The sequence below is a fragment of the Equus asinus genome, chromosome 8 (assembly GCF_041296235.1).
Source record: "Equus asinus isolate D_3611 breed Donkey chromosome 8, EquAss-T2T_v2, whole genome shotgun sequence".
NCBI classification, from domain to species: domain Eukaryota; kingdom Metazoa; phylum Chordata; class Mammalia; order Perissodactyla; family Equidae; genus Equus; species Equus asinus.
In genome coordinates this window covers 38,155,623-38,174,133 of record NC_091797.1, presented here as the reverse complement: position 1 = coordinate 38,174,133, position 18,511 = coordinate 38,155,623, and the positions used below count along the sequence as shown (strand labels likewise).

General features: G+C 39.0%; 1 protein-coding gene and 1 long non-coding RNA gene across 7 annotated transcripts in view; one reads left to right on the top strand and one right to left on the bottom strand.

Annotated features, from left to right (window-relative positions):
• LOC106823155 (uncharacterized) overlaps positions 1-18,511 on the bottom strand; it is a 29,800-nt gene that overhangs the window by 1,684 nt on the left and 9,605 nt on the right. Inside the window, exons 2-4 of one of the 3 annotated variants that reach the window (XR_011505139.1) lie at positions 2,845-3,044; positions 1,958-2,162; positions 729-847 (exon numbers count right to left, since the gene is read on the bottom strand). This is a non-coding gene — a long non-coding RNA (uncharacterized lncRNA). Of the gene's footprint in view, positions 1-728; positions 848-1,957; positions 2,163-2,844; positions 3,045-4,697; positions 4,758-18,511 lie in introns of all 3 variants that reach the window. The other 2 variants (XR_011505140.1, XR_001396071.3) reach the window with 2 other exon arrangements.
• On the top strand, positions 4,301-15,458 carry LOC106823152 (zinc finger and SCAN domain-containing protein 16). 4 transcript variants are annotated; one of them, XM_014828665.3, is made up of 4 exons: positions 4,301-4,405; positions 5,033-5,451; positions 6,425-6,563; positions 12,789-15,458. In XM_014828665.3, exons 2-4 carry the CDS (start codon positions 5,065-5,067, stop codon positions 13,307-13,309), a joined length of 1,047 nt encoding a protein of 348 aa, XP_014684151.1. In that variant the 5' UTR covers positions 4,301-4,405; positions 5,033-5,064; the 3' UTR covers positions 13,310-15,458. The 4 variants fall into 4 exon arrangements, with proteins under 4 accessions (XP_014684151.1, XP_070371538.1, XP_070371537.1 ...); XM_070515437.1 differs by lacking the exon at positions 12,789-15,458 and adding an exon at positions 6,981-7,170; XM_070515436.1 differs by having other exon boundaries at positions 4,305-5,451; positions 12,789-13,452.

Genomic DNA, 18,511 nt, shown 5'->3' with positions numbered 1-18,511 from the left:
AATAAATTTAAAAATGTATTCTTTGAGCAGCTGAAGGTAGAAGAAAGCCACTTTAAAATTCTCCTTAAACAGAATTTATAAGTAATCTCTTGAAAATCTACTGTAATAGCTTCTAGCCAAATCCTTAGAGACTAGTTCTTCAAGTGAGATGAAAAACAAAACACACTTGAAGTGAGTCAACATTCAGTGTTACAGTGAAAAAACCTAGGGCTAAAAGCAGAGGTTCAACGGGGCAAGAGAACCACTGAAATTTGAAGCAGTTAGTAATAGGAGAGTTGTGGGAAAGCAGCGAGATGAGGCCAGAATGGGAGCGGGAGGAGAGGGGAAAAGAAAAAGCAGTTAAGAAAAAGGGAAGAAAGGCAAAGAGGAGTTAGGGGAAAAGAGGAAAGGTTGGAGATGCCAGAAAAACAAACTGCAAAGGAAATGGAAGCAAAGTTAGTGAAAACATTAAGTGAAAAAGCAACCTTTAAAGAAACTTGAGGGGGAGGTTGAAGGTTTATGGAGGCTGGAGCACTTGTTCTTTTGATCATTGACCTCTCAGTGACTTCAGAGTAATAATCAACTCTTTATTTCTATGCCATGTAGGCCAAATGCCTAATATAAAAGATCCTAATCCAAATCTGAGTTCACTACTATTGCTTTGTACCACTGAGGATCCTGGCCCTGCATGGGTCTCTGAATTTTGAGACACAGGACACCTCTCTTTACCACTCTAGGCCCCAACTTACTGAACTCTGATCAGCCTGGACTCCACCTTCTTAGCAAAACCAACCAAGCAGCATTCTCTGGAGGAGCAATAATATATTCTTGGCCTTCGTATGGGAGGCATCTGGCTTGTCTATTCCCCCTAAAGAGGAAACAGTATGTTGTGAGATAGTAATACCCGTTATAAATTAAATGAATGATATATGCAAAAGGAAAAGCTGTTTGCAAACTATAACAGTAGTAGCAAGCACCTTATTTAGCTCACGTAAACTTTCCAACTCTTCTGTAAGATAACGTACTATTATCTCAGTGTGTAGATATAATTATTCTTATAAAAAGCTTATAACAAAATGAAAAGTTTATTAAAATGTTAAACAGCCTATTAAAGTGCTTTTAGAATACAATCACAACTGTGTAAAATAGATTAAAAATATTAAACATTGGAAGTAAATGACAACAAAATGTCAACAGTGACTGTTAATTTAGATGATGAAAGTGGAGTGATTCTCCCCTTTCTACATCTCTGTACATTTGAGATGGAAAAGTTAGAAAGAATCCATCGTACACATGTAGTAAGTACTTATAAAAAATGAAAATGCTACAGAATTATCCAAGTCTTTCTGGAGATGATTCTTTGATAACTTTTTCAATTGTTTCCTTTAGGATTGGTTTATATAGATTTTTCTACCTCTTGAATGAATTTTGGAACTAATGGTTTTTTCCCCAGAAAATCACCAATTTCATTGAGATTTAAAAAAATTTTGATAGCATATTTTCATCTGCTATTGTCATTTATAATTTTTAATATTTCTCTCAACTAGGTTTACCATAGGTTTGTTGTTTTATTTGTTGTTTTTATGGGCTTGCATACAAAGATTTCATTCTTGGATTTATTTATTAATGTGATTATTTTTCTATTTTCTAATTCACTTACTTCTGCTTTTATCTTTATTTGTTTTCTAATCTTTCCCTTTGGGGTTTTTTCTCATTCTTTTTCGAATTTCTTGAGTTGAATGCTTAGTTCATTTATTTTCTTTCTTTTTAAATAATGAGAGGAAGTGAGAATATACACCTACCAAGTACTGTTATTTTTAAAATAGTCCACTAGTGGTTTTTGGGGGGTTTTTTTGGGTAGTTTTGGAAAATATAGACAGCAGGGGAGAAGAAGAGGGCCCTGCTTGTCATACACCAGACTTCTTATGCCTTAGTGAAGAGGTCAGAGAGGCTCTACCCAAGTAGAGGAAGGACATACCTAAGCCCAGAGCAGGGCTAGGATTATAACAGGATCTGTGACAGTGGCTGGAAGCCTCATTTTGTCTGGTGTGCAACCACTCAAGTTACCACCACCAGGTGCTCCAAGGCTCTGGTGAGTTGATTCTCTGAAGTTGATGAGCAACTGAAGCCAGGGGCATACCTGAAGAATTTTCTGGGCTGTAGCAGGGTTTGTGTCTGAAAACCTGATAAGAGAATTTGATGTAACAAGACTTTAGATAAGGAGGGAGAAACATGCTGACCGTGAACGATGCACTAAACGAGCAGCAGGAAATAGTTAAGCATTATCTGGATTTTTAATTTGCTCAGTTGGCTATGAGGGACACGTTATGTCACAGTGAAAGGAAGGGGCTCTGGCTTTTGATCATTTACTTCTGTTGGAAAGAAGAGCACACAGAGCTTATCCTTTTTCTAAATTTTTCTCCCCAGAGAGGAGAGTTTTCTAAAGCTTACTTGGAAGTTATTCATTTCTACACTACCTAAATGTTCCACCAGGTTTACTTGATCATTTATAATTGCCCTTCAGAAGCACAGAGAAGTTGAATCTGATTTTCATCCTAAAGGAGTTATACCCTTTGACAAGATGATTTGTCAGGCAAAGAATTTCAGACAGGGAAAAGGGATATTGATGACATCCACCAAACGAAAACTGTTTGTAGGTTGTGAAGAATAAATGGGGTTTTAAAACAATTATCTTTTCCTGTTTACACCAGTAGCAAATTTTTGTAAAAAATTAAAATTTTACGGAAATATATGATGTATAAATTACAAGTTCTCTGTAAGTTTACCCCAAGTGATAATCATTGAGAACATATTTAAGATAATTGTTTTACAAAAACCATCATATCATACTGTTTTGTAATTTACTTTTTTTACTCAATATGCCTTTGGCATCTTTTAGTTTCTAGTTTTTAAAATGATTGGGGCAGCCCCGTGGCCGAGTGGTTAAGTTCTCGCACTCCGCTGCGGAGGCCCAGGGTTTCCCTGGTTTGGATCCTGGGCGCGGACATGGCACCACTCCTCAGGCCATGTTGAGGCAGCGTCCCACATGCCACAACTAGAAGGACCTGCAACAAAGATATACAACTATGTACCAGGGGGTATTTGGGGAGATAAAGCATAAAAAAAAAAAGATTGGCAACAATTGTAAAAAATAAAATAAAATAAAATGATTGGACATATAGAAATTTAAATTCCGAAATGTTCGACATTTAGATTTCCCAATTTAAATAAACAGTGTTGTTTGTATATATGTTCAAACATTTGTATAAGTATTTCTACATGGATAATTCCAAGAAATTAAGTTGCTAGCTTAAGGGGTATGGACACATTAATTTTAATACACCTTATATTTTTCTTGTTTATTGCCTGCCTCCCCACCTCACACACACACACACACACACACATGCTAAATTATAAATTCCACGAAGGCAAGGGCATTCTTTTGCTTTAAACTATAGTTCCAGCTTCCAGAACAGTGGCTGGCGTAGTAAGAGAATAATCAATATTTGCGTCAGAAAGGGAAAGCAGGAGAAAAAAAATAAGCATTTCCCACCCATCAGATTGGCAAAGATCAAAATATTTTATAACATTGTGTTGACAAGTATAGGTAAGCAATATCGCTAGTAAGTTCTATGACTGGTAATTTGGCACTAACAAAAGTACAAATGCCCCTACTCTGTCTAGTAATATTATTTCTAGGAATACATCCTATGGATATATCCTTACACATGAGAAATGATGTATGTTCACAGTAATTTATTTCAGCAGCTTTTGAAAAAGGAAAGACTGGAAACAACCTACATGACCATCAATGGGGTAATTATTAATAAATGATGGCACATATAAACAAGTGGATACTAAGCAATTGTTTAAAAAAAGAAAAAAGAGCAAGATCGAGGAAGCCCTTTATGTACAATCTCCAAAATCAATTGGTAGGAGGGAAAAAAGCAAGGTGCAGAAATGTTACCATTTGTGTAGGGGAGAGAAAAGCGAGGGTAATAAATATCTGCGTGATATATTTACAGAACCATATATACTTAGATATGTCACGAAAAACGTTGGTTATCAAAACCAGATGGGGACATTTCTTCTTTTTAAATACTGAACCATGTGAATACATTATTCATATTACTTAATAATTAAACCGAAAAAAAGTCTTGAGATGGAAAAAGTTTTCTAAAAAGAGCAAAGAAGCGGTGCTTGCGGGCCCCGCAGCCCCATCAGTTAAACGCACAGGAACCAGATCCTCCACCCGCTAGGGCTGAGGGAAGCCCGGCCGCCGCCACCGAGGCGAGGCTTTCTAGAGTGGCCCGGAAGTGCCCGGCTGACAGGGGCCGGGCGCCGATTGGTCGGTTTGAGTCGAGCCTTTTGTTTGGTGCTGCCCAAAGGACTCTAGCTTTCGCACCGGTTCCTCTCCGCTTGTGAGGTGAGTCTCTCCCCCATGCTGGGTGGAGCAGAGGAGGGGGCAGGGCATAGTTGTCAGCAGCAACCCCTCCCCGCCTCCTCCGACAGATTTACAAGAGAGGTCTGGGGCCGACCTTCCGGGAGAGGATGGAGTGAAAGCGATTTGCTCTGCGGAGATATCCATCTAACCCCCTTCCTGGGTTGGCGCACGTACCCCACAACCACTGAATCGGACGGACCCCCGCGTCTCAGATTGCGGAATGAAAGAGCCCTTTAACAAAGCTGTTAATACTTAGCGTTTATATAGTGCTTACTAGTGCCAGCTGCCACGCCAGGGACTTTGCATACGTTCTCATTTAATCCACACATCAATCCTATGAGAAACATGATAATTTTACTGATGAGGATCGGTAGCTCTAGTCTAGATAAGTAACTTGCTCCAAATTACACAGTAGAACACAGATTCACACCCGTGTCCCTGCTTCAGTGTTCTTCTTGACAGCCTCCTATGAGACTATTTTTTCTGTTCAACTCTGATTGCTTGCCTTCATTAGTGTGTGTTTATGTTCACAGCAGCTTTTATTTCTCTATGGTAACAACTTTTTCTCTGAGACAAGATTCTAAGAAATTCTCCTTGAATCAATCCCAGATAGAGATTAATCGCCTGAAAAACTGCCCAGAATGGCCACAGCCCTGGAACCTGAGGAACAAAAAGGACTTCTAATAGTCAAGGCAGAAGACCCTTACTGGGGACAGCACTCCATCTCACAAAAGTACAGTCCTCACAGAAGGGAGCTCTTCAGGCAGCACTTCAGGAAGCTCTGCTATCAGGATGCACCTGGCCCCCGTGAAGCTCTCACTCGGCTCCAGGAGCTTTGCCGCCAGTGGCTGAGGCCAGAATACCACACCAAGGAGCAGATTTTAGACCTGCTGGTGCTGGAACAATTCCTGAGCATTCTTCCTAGGGAACTGCAAGCATGGGTGCAGGCGCACCATCCAGAGACTGGAGAGGAGGCGGTGACTGTGCTGGAGGATCTGGAGAGAGAGCTTGATGAACCTCGAAAGCAGGTGGGAAGAGGGGAGTCATTTGGTTGTGAGAGATCAGGGTATCTGAACCAGGCCAAAGCAAAAGACGTATGAAAGAACACCAGAAGGTGTTTAATATGTTACCCTGGAGAGGAACAAGGCTTAGGGAGGCACCTGACTGCCAGTGTCAAATAATTAAAGTGTGGCTGAGTAAAGAGAGACACTAGACTGATTCTATGTCAGTTTGGAAGACTAGAATCAGTGAGAAGTTACAGGAATGCAAATAGGTATCAGAGGAAAACAAAGAATTTTCTAACATTCATAGCTACCTATAAATAAAATAGGCTACTTTATTTTAAAAAACTCCCTTTCCATAGGAGTATTCAAGTTGGGGTTCAAGTAGATGTCAAGGATATTACAGAACAACACTGTCCAATAGAAATCTAATGTGAGTCATGTATATGTAATTAAAACTTTCCAGTAGCCACATTTTTTTAAAAAGTGAAATTAAACATATTTTATTTAACCCAAAATATTTAATCAATATAAAAAATGAAGTATTTTACATTCTTTTCTTTGTATTCAGTTTTCAAAATTTGGTGTGTATTTTACACTTCATGTATCTCAGTTTGTGCTAGCCATATTTCAAGTGCTCAATAACCACATTTTGCTAGTGACTATCATATCGGACAACACAGTTAGAGAAGAAATGCCCCCATTTGGAGGAAGTTGGGCTAGATGATTTTTAAGATACCTTTTAAGTCCCAAGACTATGATCTTGGACCTCTGCAGATCACTGTGAGAAGAGACACTGAATTTCACTCTCCAGTGTCCTGAACTGTAGAGATTAGCCTCTGTCTCTTCTTTTTAAGTCATTATAGCCATTTGCAATCGAATGAAATTTTGACCCTTTTTCTATGTCCCTGGTCTCTGGCAGATGCTTCTTTTGATCTTTCCTCTGAAGTTCTTTCATAAAATCTACCTTGCAAGCCCAATCATACTTCATTGTTCCCAGGTCCCAGCCAATTCAGAAAGACAGGACACACTTTTGGACAAGTTGGCCCCCTTGGGAAGGCCACATGAGTCACTGACTGTCCAGCTCCATCCCAAGAAGACCCAGCAGGAGCAAGAATCTGGGGCGCCCCAAAGGAATGGTAAGGAGCAAGAGTTCTGTGTGTATGAGGGAAGAGGTGATTCCTCAGGTTAGAGAGGAGCTTTCTCACTTTTATCTTCTCCTTCTCAAGTTTTCCTGCTTGTCCTCCACTTCACTGTGGAAGATTTTATTCCCCTTCCTACCCTTGGCCCATCATGGAAAGAATTATATTTTAGTTTTTCATTAGACTTAAAAGCTGCTATTTGGCCCAACAGGTGGGGGTAGGATTTAAATAGTCATTCAAGTTAATAATACCTTATACCTCTGTCTGTTGCTATCTGATGATTCTAGTGTCAAATTCCCTTAAATTTCCATTTTGAGCAGGAGAATTTGTATGATACCCTGTATTAGTCTGTTAGGGCTGCCAGAACAGAATACCACAGAGTGCCTTAAACAACAGAAATTTATTTTCTCACAGTTCTGGAGCCTGGAAAGTACAAGATCAAAGGTGCCAATAGGGTTGGTTTCTGGTGAGGCCTCTCTCCTTGGCTTGCAGACTCACTGTGTCTTCACATGGCCTTTTCTCTATGTACGTGAAGTCCTGGTATCTCTTCCTCTTATATGAACGCCAGTCCTATTGGATTAGGGCCCCAACCTTATGACCTCTTTTATCCTTAATTGCCTATTTAAAGGCCCGTTTTCCAAATATCGTCACATATTGGGAGGTTACAGCTATAACATATGAATTTTGGGGTCCATAATTCAGTGCATAATATCCCCCATGGTGAAAGAAGTAAGGAAGAGAGAGCAGGAATCACTAAGTATAGCAGGTGTTTTTTTTTTTTGGTTTCTCTGCATGTCAGGTTAACTGGGTTTTGGTTGTGGTTTGCTCCCCCATCCCACTAATCAGCTCTCTAATTAAAAACCAGGGTGTCTAGTGTATCCCCAGGCTACACTAAAAAGCAGACAAACTTTAAATCCTAATTTACCCAAACTCTACTCTTTTCAGTGCTCCCTGTCCTTTCTCTAGAGGCTCTCATGTCCATAATGCCTCCCCTGAGCAGTATGTTATACTCTGGCCTATTCTGGATTCCATTCTCACTACTATAAATTTTACCATTATGGTTCTCTCATTCTCTAAGATCCCTGCCAGATGATTTGTCTAATCTGAAAAATTATTTTAAGCTAAGAGATTCCTAGCTTACATCTGAAAAGCCTAGCATTCAATTATGTGTAATTTAAAGAAGTCTTTTAGTGCTTTAAAGTGAAGGGTTGGTTATTGGTCGGCTTTAGAGGTGAGATTGAGACCCCCTGTTCTGTTCATTCATTCCTCTTTCACTACACATCTGTGGAGTAGTAGCTATACGCCAGGCACCATGCTAGAGGTAAGAAACACAAAGATAAGACACTTAAGTTCTTCAAGAAGCAGAGAAGTGGGCAGTTACAATATACTGTGAGCCACAGAGAAAAAGATAGCTATCCCTGTGTCTGGCCTGAAAAGGTATCACAGAGTAGGTTTGCTTGAGCTGAGATGGTAAGGGTAGGAAGGGGGAACATTCCAGGCAGAGAGAACAGTAAAAGAAAAGCATAACATATTCTAAGAACAGCAAGTGCTCTGAGTTTAATTTTGACATGGAGAAATTTTGTGGGAGGGAAAGTCAAAGGCTAGTGTGAAGATTCTTAAATACCAGAACTTCATGCTATCAGATGGAGGTGCCACATTATTTTACATAGAGGACTGGGTGACACAGATTTGTGTTTTTAAAAATCACTGTCCATGATTCCATTTTTTTAAAAGAAAAGACTGGAAGGGTTATCTCCAAATGTAGACAAAGGTTATTTCAAAATAATGAAATCACAGATGACTTATTTTCTTCTTCTCTATTTTCCAAAGTTTGTAAGTGAATGAGCACACAACTATAGTAGGGAGAAAAGATAAACACAAGGGACTTGGGGAGGAGACCACTCTCAAATATAGAGGTTGGTGAACCAGAGTGAGAATAAGACTGGAGAGAAAGGAAGGGGAAAATTCAAGAGATATTTAGTAAGTACAGTGAACAGATCTGATGGGATATTGCGGGGCGGGGGGCTGTATTTTTAATATAATCTGAGTTTATGGCTTGGGCAACTTGGTAGATAATAGTGTCAGTAATTGAGAGGAATATGAGAAGAAGGATGTATCTGTGTGAAGAAGAGTTAGAGTGAATTCAATTTTTATACATGTGGATTTGCAGTGCCTGTGAAACATCTAAGTAAATAAAATCCAGCAGGCGATGCAGTTTAAAATATGGTTCTAAAATTTGGGAGTCATCGCTGGGTAGATGGTAGAAGACATGGGTGTAGATGAGTTGACCAAAAAGAATGTATAAAGTAAACTGAGAAGGGAGTCACATGCAAAATTTGAGGCATGCTACCATTTGAAGTTTGGGTGGAGGAAGAGGATTCTGGAAGGATATAGAGCAGGGACTATCATACAGCTAAGTGAGGCCAAAGAAGGTGGTGTCACTGAAGACAAGGGAGAAGTCAGCTGTAGCCAATGCTAATAGGACACAAGATAAAGACGGATAAGAGTCCACTGAATTTGGCATTTAGAAGTTAATGGTAGTCTTAGCAAGAATATTTTGAGGCAGAAGCTAAAAGATGCAGACCATTTTAATAAGCTTTAGTAAGCTTAACTATGTACAGTCTTCACCTCTTTTCTGTGAGGAGGCATAAAATAAGAAACTTCTCTCTCCACCTTTGGGAGGAGACAGGACATAGGCTCGTAAAATAGGTCACAATAATAATTTAACATGTCAACATGCTAAATTAATTTTACCATGTAGAACACAGAAAAGTACTGATTATGACTAATGGTTTGGGCAAAACTTTAAATTCTAGATGGTCTTTCCTTGTTTTTTTATAAACACTTCTGGACTATTTTCACTCTGTTTCCTGTTAGCCTAAGTCCAGAAAAATGCACTCCTCCTATACCTAAAATTGTACAGGCTTACACATGTGCTGCTAACTTTTCAAGGGAATACCATACAGTTAAAATATAAATAGTCTTTTCTTAACCTAATCTACTGAAAGATGCTTAATGAAATCTAGCTATCCTGTGAGGCCTGAGAATTCTTAGGGAAGTCCATTTTGTCTACATTGAACAGTATAAATAGGACTTTTTTTCTAAGGTACACCACCAGCAACTTTACATAATTTTTATCTGTGTCCCCACCACCACAAGAAATAGACAAGCAAAACACAAACAAAACCCACCAAAACAATACCCACCCCCCAAAAAAAACCCCTGCATAAATCACAATACATACATTTCAAAAAGTGCCTCTCAACTTTATTAAAAGCATGTAATATCTGGTCTAAATCCTCATTTTACAGTTGAGGAAGCATACCCACAGTGGTTGTGCCTTGTCCAAGTTTCCATAGAAGTTAGAGGCAGAGGTGAGATTACAATCAAAACCTGGCGCTCCTGCCTGCTAGTCCAAAACAGTTCTCAATAGCCATCAGGATAATGTACCAAAAAGCCAGTATCTTTTAAAAATAAATTTATTGTTAGTCTCTTTTTTATGCAGTATTTGTTTAAAAAAATTCATTGTATCCATACCAGCAAGATTGTATAGTATTAGCTGTTGGCTAGGGTAACGGGACTCGTCTCTATAAATATAACTGGGAATTGTAATAGTAGTCACTTAATACAGAATTATCTTTACATATGACAGAAGAACTTGGAGAGCTGAGTATCTTGCAATTCTGTGTAACATTCTGAAGTATTTCAAAGGGAACTTTTTGGACATGCTAATCTACTAACCCACAACACTGACTCTCTCCACTAGCAATGAGTGATAGTCTCCTTAACTCTGTTCCAATTTCACTTCACTCGTTATTTAACTTTGTCCTTTCTCCCCTTAGACTGTCAAGCAAGTCATACACACAGTAATCAAATGGTCTTTGTGGACTTATCCTCATCTCAGTGACCAGCAGGACTGGACTTATCTGGAATTGTAACTGATAAGGACTCTTGGTATTACATGTGCCAAAATAACATTGGAAGAACAGCTCTGGCAGAAGATGCTAGAACCAAATATTCCTAATTTTGTTGGTTCTGAAACAAGGTCTCTTGCAATCCTATTAGCCTGGCACTAGCTGGCACTTGGAAGAGACACATCAACAAGGCCCTGAAACCCAAGTTGGCCAAGAAGTAGACTGCAGTCCCTGAGATGAGAAAAGGTCACATTTGACAGTTTCCATATAATACTCTTTACATTGTTCAATCACAGATCTAAGGGAGAGGGTTATAATTTGAATTGCTGACCAAGGAAAACTGACTCTGTATTTAAAAAAAAAAAAAAGTCTTTTAATGTCCTGGTGAGAGATTTTTCTCCAGCTTTCTCCTGAAGTTGTGGGAGAGAGACTCATCTTAAGGACTGTGAAGGCAGTGAAGTGACCATTGGTGACAACTCTTTGTGTTTTGTGTTTTTTTTAATATTCACTTTCATCAATAAGCCACAGGAAAGCCAACCAGCAGTGACTCCAGTATGTAAAAGAAGCTGTTGAGCCAATTAGGTTGATGTTTGAGAACACTTCGTAATGGTATGGGGTGCCTCTGATTTCCATAATTTGCTTGATGATTACTACCCTACTAACTTAGCAATACTTGGGTCACACTATACTTTTACAAATGCTTTATCATAGATTCCCTCATCTGATCAAACAACAGGCACGGAGAAGGGCACTGTGGTGATAAGGAAACCAAAATGGTTATCATCTGCCAAAATTTAAAAACTATCAGCAGAGCCAGGACTAGAATCTGGATGTTCTGGCTCTAGACCTTATAATTTCTAGCCAGAGATAATGTGGCATGTAGATTCCAAAACAATATCATCTTAGAGCAAATAGCCAAACTTTGAGAAAGTCTGTTGCCCGTTAAAAAATGTTTGTAAGGAGGAAGGTAATTCAGGAAGATTTGGTAGGAAGGGGATATGGTGATGACAATGAAGAGTGAAATTCATAGCACTCAGATAGGCCAGAGCCAGTGTTTTCCATACCTAGACCAGGCACTGAAATGTTCTGGTGGCTCTTGTTGCTTCTTCCATCATGCCAAGTGAACCACTGAAAACTATCTGTAATTAAATGATTATTGCACAGTTGGCATTCCTAGGTCTGTGGAGATGGTGGTTTCAGCATGCCAAATAGGTGACACCTTTTATCCCTCCAAATCACCAAAACAGCTATTTTCTTATAGAATTCAATTCAACAAATCTATGAGTACTTGCTATGTGCCAAGTTGTATGCTATGCATGGGGTTGAGGACATGGGGATCAAGAAGAGGGAGAGCGCACATCCAGTTTGGGAGATGAGGGAAGACTTTCTAGAGGAGACAGCATTTGAGATCAATCTTGAATAACAGCTAGGCCAGTGGTTCTCAAAGTGTCGTCCCTGGACCAGCAGTATCTATCACACCAGGAAACTTGTTATAAATGCGAATTCTTGGGCTCTACTCCAGCCTTACCAATTCAGAGTCTCTGGGGGTGAGCACCCCAGCTATTTGTGTTTTAATAAGCCATTCAGGTGATTCTGATGCACGATAAAGTTTGTAGGATTTAGACAGGAGAGATAGCGAGGCATCAGTTCCAGAAAAAAGGATTCAACTCAGCACATACACCAGACCATCCACTGACACTTCCGGCTTATCTTCCTTCCTCTATTTATCCTGCCCTGCATGTTCTCACTCTTCTTTTAACTAATTATTATTCTTCATACATGCTTCCCTCCTTTGATGGTTCCTACTCATTGCATTCCTCTCAGGTTCCCTGATCCCATTATCTTCTCCAGTCACTTTTACTCAATTTTACTCCCACTTACCACCTGTTTCAGGCCCCTGCATGTTCCCTCCAAACTTTTTCCTTCCTCCTCATCTCTGTTCTCTAATCTCCCTGTTTATCCCTCTTAATTATCCTTGGCATATCTATAGTGCCCATTTACCATTTACCACTCTGCCTTTTGCACAGGATTGCCAGGTAACACTGGATCCACATTTTTTGCCTTTTTCTCTCTTATTATATTCCCAAATAATATATCCTGCTGCTATCTTCCTTATCAGCCTCTTCTTAATTTCTTCCCTGTATTATCAATATATATTTCCATGGTGCCAAATATCTGATTTCTGCATTGTATGTGACTTTTCATTTTTTTTATAACCTTTATAACATTTACATGTTCTTTCTTCCAGAGGCTTTTTGCTTCTCAAACCTAGAATAGGACCTGTTTGTATACTGTTTGTTTGTTACAGGTGATGAAACCAAGACTAAGAATGAAGAGTTGTCCCAAAAGGAAGATATGCTCAAAGACATGGAATTCCTTGGGAAGATAAATGACAGACTCAACAAAGACATTTCTCAGTATCCTGAATCCAAAGATGCTGTTGAAAGTGAGGGCAGATTAGAGTGGCAACAGAGGGAAAGAAGACGCTATAAATGTGATGACTGTGGGAAAAGTTTCAGTCATAGCTCAGACCTTAGTAAACACAGGAGAACTCACACTGGAGAGAAGCCTTATAAATGTGATGAATGTGGAAAAGCCTTCATTCAACGCTCACATCTCATTGGACATCATAGAGTACACACTGGAGTGAAACCTTTTAAATGTAAAGAATGTGGGAAAGATTTTAGTGGGCGCACAGGTCTTATTCAGCATCAGAGAATCCACACAGGTGAAAAACCCTATGAATGTAATGAGTGTGGGAGGCCCTTCCGAGTAAGTTCAGCCCTTATTAGACATCAAAGAATTCATACAGCAAATAAGCTCTACTAATATGGTGGAAATAAGTTCTTTAGATGCTCAGGCCTAATTAGTTATAAGAGAATCTACCTTAGAGACCTTATGAGTATCCTGAATGTATGCAAAGCTTCAATCAACATTAAAAATTTCTCTGGCACCAGAGAATCTTCCTGAGTAAAATTTCATTTTATTTCTAAATTAGTTCAGTTTCCTGGGAATAATTGAGTTATTTCAGAAAGCCTTGTCCATTGACAACACTGCTCCCTTGCAGCCCAAGATAACCATGTTTCCTCATTGAAAGATAATGAATTCTACCTCTCAGCTCTGGCTCCTTTTTACTTGACCATTCAGTGTATGACTTGAGGCAAGACATTGAAATTTTTTTCTGCCTTCATTTTCCCCTTCTGTAAAGTGCAGATGATATAATAGAGGCCCACCAGGTGTGTTGTTTTAAGTTAAAGTGGATGAAAATTAAGAGCTAGAACAACACTTTGTTTTCCATCATTACTGATATAATGGCCTAAATATTTATCCTTTTTTTATTTAAAGTAGGGGGTATATCATTTTGTGGAATTTTTTGTTTGCCAATGATAAAAAAGAAGAAACCATCAGAAAAGGCACGAGGCTAAGGAAAACACTAAAGTGGAAAGGAAAGCAGTAAATGATAAGTAGGAGCTGCTGGGAAGGGGGGTAATAGAGTGTGTTATGGATTTGTAACTGTGGATAAATCTCTTCTGAATTTCAGGTCATTGTAAACTGAGGGAGACGGGGAGAGGTCGGTCTAGAACTGCACTGTCCAATATGGTAGCCAGTCCCCACATGTGGCTATATAAACTTAAATTAACTCAAATAAAATGGAAAATTCACTTCCTTAGTGACATAAGTCATGTTTCAAGTGCTCCATAGCCACATGTAGCTAGTAGCTACTGTATTGGACAGCACAGATTATAGACCATTTTTACCATTGCATTAAGTTATAAAGGACATTGCTGTCCAAATTGATCACTGGCACAGTACCTTCCACCTTTGATACTGTGTGATTCTGAGTTCAGGAAGGTAACAAGAGACACCTGAGGAGGGTGCAATAACAAGAGGAGATAAAATACAAACACCCTAAAAGAAAATAATTTAGTAATAATAACTTTATGGTACTTTTTCAGCCTTAAAAAAGAAGCATATTATAATTGGAGGAAGATGATTATGAAGTAAATACAATAACCTAATAATCTAAATTGAAAGCTTAAATTACTAGCTCATCTGTATAAAAAGAGTGGAATTACCTTTACAAGGGAGCATCCCCTGTCAGATACCCTATACTAATGAGACACTGGAACTCTCAGGGCACCAATACTTTAAGATAGTGAACAATCCAATTTTTTTCTTTTTGGCTTCGGAATGTACCAGCGTTTCATGTATTTGCAACAGTTTTATATCCCGTAGCATTTCCTGTATTTGCAACGATTTTACATCCCTAGTTAGAGAATTTTATAGCATGACAGGAATTGTGGCCAAAGGCCCAACACATTCAAATTTATGCCACCATCAGACTGCCATGAACCACTGGTTCTAGGAATAGCCATCACCAAAACAATCAGGAAGTGATCTAATCTCTTATTGAAGACATTAATTGCACATACTTGCTTTCACATTGTTTGAGATTAGGAAAACCAGCAGAATCATTTTTGTGTCTACTACTATTGGAAGATGAATCTTAAATCATTTCTCATAACACCATAAACTGAGCTTTGATGTCTTTTGAACATAATGCTCCTTAAAAAATAAAATGTGTTTACTTTTAACGTGTACATCAACTGATACAAATTTTTAAAATAAGTTTCACACATACTTGTTTTTATGATTTATAATTATCTGAACAATATTTCACAGCATTTGAAGCCAAAGATTTTTTTTTTTTTGTCTCTTTTTGCTGAGGAAGTTTAGCCCTGAGCTAATGTCTGTGCCAGTCTTCTTCCACTTTATATGTGGGTTGCCACCACACCATGGCTGACAAGTACTGTAGGTCCGCACCCAGGCCACTGAAGCAAAGCACACCAAACTTAACCACTACGCCACAGGGCCGGCCCCCCAAAAGATTTTTTAATGGTCATGAAGAGAAAAGTAAAGTATTAAATCTTCAGTATTAGAAACATCCTTATTTAAAAAAATAAAGTTAGGTGCTTACTGAATGATAGTTTTTCCCCCTTTATCTTTAGTCTTGCTGAGAAACACTGTCATGCATAGAAGCTGTTCACAATCTTTAAACGGGAAACTCATGTTTCTGCTCTTATCCTTCCTTGAATTTAGAGAGGCTAGCACAATATTAGGTTTCCTAAAATTGGTAAAGACATGACAGACTGATTTTCTTCTATCATCCTCTGTATGACAGAATATTCTATTCAGGTAGTAGTTTTGAATACCTGTTTTATACAAAGAATTGTTCTAGTCTTAGCTGTATACCCTCCAATGCTGAGTGAAGAGTAGTTTGGAGCATAGAGACGATGCTACACTTTTTAGGTTTAGTGTTGATTCCAAATTTCCGTCATAGTGTCCACCATCTGATGTTGACCAGAGGGGCAATGATAAGAGTCAGGGAGGTACAGAAAGATATGGGGCCAGAGATAGCCTGGAGTGGTATAGACAAGAAAGTCCAGAGGGACCCGGGATAACTGCAGGCATAAGGCAAAGGAAGCATGAGATTAAAGAAGATCTAAGTAGTTGCTAGTACTATGAAGAAGCAGGCAATGTACCAGGAAGTCCGTAGAAACCCGTAGAAAAAAAATGGTGAAGATGCAATCAGTTAGAAAGAAGAGCTCCGAGTTCCATCACAGCCAGTTATTGGAAGAGAAGATGTACTATGTTAGACATTGTAATCAGAACGACGGGGTCCTAGCAGAGAGACATCCTGGGATTGACAGCACCCGCTCTAAAAGAACCCTGAAAATGGAAGGCAGTTTCACAAACAGTTATGTCAGAAACATATGTGTTGCTCCTCCCTCTTTTTGGAGGAAGGCAAGAACTTGTAGTTTGTACTTTTCAGGAACAAATATATATGTATATATTGTGGAACAGTCATGGAAATCAGAATCAGACAATTTTCCTATAGAGCAGTGGTTCTTAACTGGGAGTGATTTTGCTCCTCAGGGGACAATAGTGATTGAAAGGGGCAGCTCTCAGACACAGGCAATGGTGATGACCTGGTAATTTGGAATGAGGAGCCAACAGCTATAAAGGGAGGAAACAGATGAGTGTTGGGGAGGAGGGGTTGTAGGAGTTATGTGTGCGTATTGGTGAAGAGGGAGAAAACAGAAGAGAAAAGGATGGAAAGAAAAGAGAATAATAGAAAGGAACAAGGATATAGGGAAAGGAACAAAGATAAAATAAGAGATGGTGATAGGGAAAGAGAAGAAAGTGACAAGTAATTCTGATATTATATTACATCCATCATATTTGAGACAGTTGGGTCATATGATACAAGCCATACAAAGGTGAACAGATCAGCTCCTTATCCCCAGATGTATTGAGTCTTATGTGCACAGCACATATTATTTTTCTTATCTTTAATGAATGGGCCTACATTCTCATCCTGTGCCTGAAATTATTTCTTTATAGTCTAATCAAAAACTCCATCAACAGTGAAAACACAACTAGAAACTTTGAAATGCTTCAAAACAACTTGTTCTCCTCTTAGTAATATCACAAGAAGTTAAACTGAGGTTCTAATAGCTATCTCAGTCTTTCTTAAATCCTCTAGAGCACGGTTTCTCAACCTTAGTTCTAATGACATTTTTAGCCAGACAATTCCTTGTTGTGAGGGGCTGTCTTCTGTTGCAGGATGTTTAGCAGTAACCCTGGCCTCTACCCTCTAGATGCCACTACCATCCTCCATTGTGACAAGCAAAAACTTGTCACAAGTGTGTGTGTTGGGGGGGGGAGGAAAATGTCCCCTGAGGAGCAAAATCACTCCCAGTTAAGAACCACTGCTCTATAGGAAAATTATCTGATTCTGATTTCCATGACTGTTCCACAATATATACAATAAGATTCTACTGAGAAATGGCACGTATGACCAGCACTGCTAGTCCCTTTTCCTAGCCCACAAAATGATCTCCAGAGTACCTGAAGTCTATGCAGCAATCACGCTAGAGAAGGCAGTCTACTGTAGGAAGCCACACCTCGTTTACTTTGAGGCCCCGAGAAATCTGTCCTCAGAAACGACTTGCATAAAGAGCTCACGCTGCCTTTAGACCTTCCTCTTCCCTCCATGCTGTACTTTTTTTTTTTAAAGATTGGCACCTGAGCTAACAACTGTTGCCAATCTTCTTTTTTTTTTTTCTGCTTTTTTCTCCCCAAATGCCCCCAGCACATAGTTGTATATTTTAGTTGTGGGTCCCTCTAGTTGTAGCATGTGGGATGCCACCTCAACATGGCCTACCGAGCAGTGCCATGTTGGCGCCCAGGATCCGAACCCTGGGCCACCGAAGCAGAGCGCGCGGACCTAACCACTCGGCCACAGGGCCAGCCCCACCATGCCATACTTCTGGTGCTACCCTCTCCTTTGCCCTTAGACCCAACCATGAATAGACACTATCCTTGATCTAGATCTGCACTGTCCAATACAGTAGCCACCAGTTACATGTGGCTGTTGAGCACCTGAAATGTGGCTATGCAGTTGAAGAACTATATTTTTAATTTTATTTAATTTTAATTAAATTAAAAAACTGATACTCAATTCAATTATTGGGAAACCTTTAAGTATGTTCAGAGTAATGTGGATATATAAATCTACTTTTTCCATTTCATATTTTATGTAATCTCAATCTAAAGTATTTTCAATGAAAATTTAGTATCTGAATTGAGACATGCAATAAGTATAAACACTGGCTTTCAAAGACTTAGTATGAAAAAAGGAATGCAAAATATTTCATTAATTTTATATTGATTAGATGTTAAAATAATATTTTGCATATGCTGATTTAAGTAAAATATATTATTAAAATTAATTTCATCTTTTTAATGTGGCTACTAGAAAACTTAAAATTACTTAAGTTGATCACATTATGTTCCTATTTATTGGACAGCACTGATGAAGATCTTCTCATCCTTTCTCTGTGCCATTCTCTTCCAAGCCATTCTCTATGTTCCAAACCAGCTCAGTTCTGTGAGGCTAAGTTCTATGATTCCAACGACTTTTTACCTAGTTCTCATTCATTCATTCAACAAGTATTTATTGAGTGC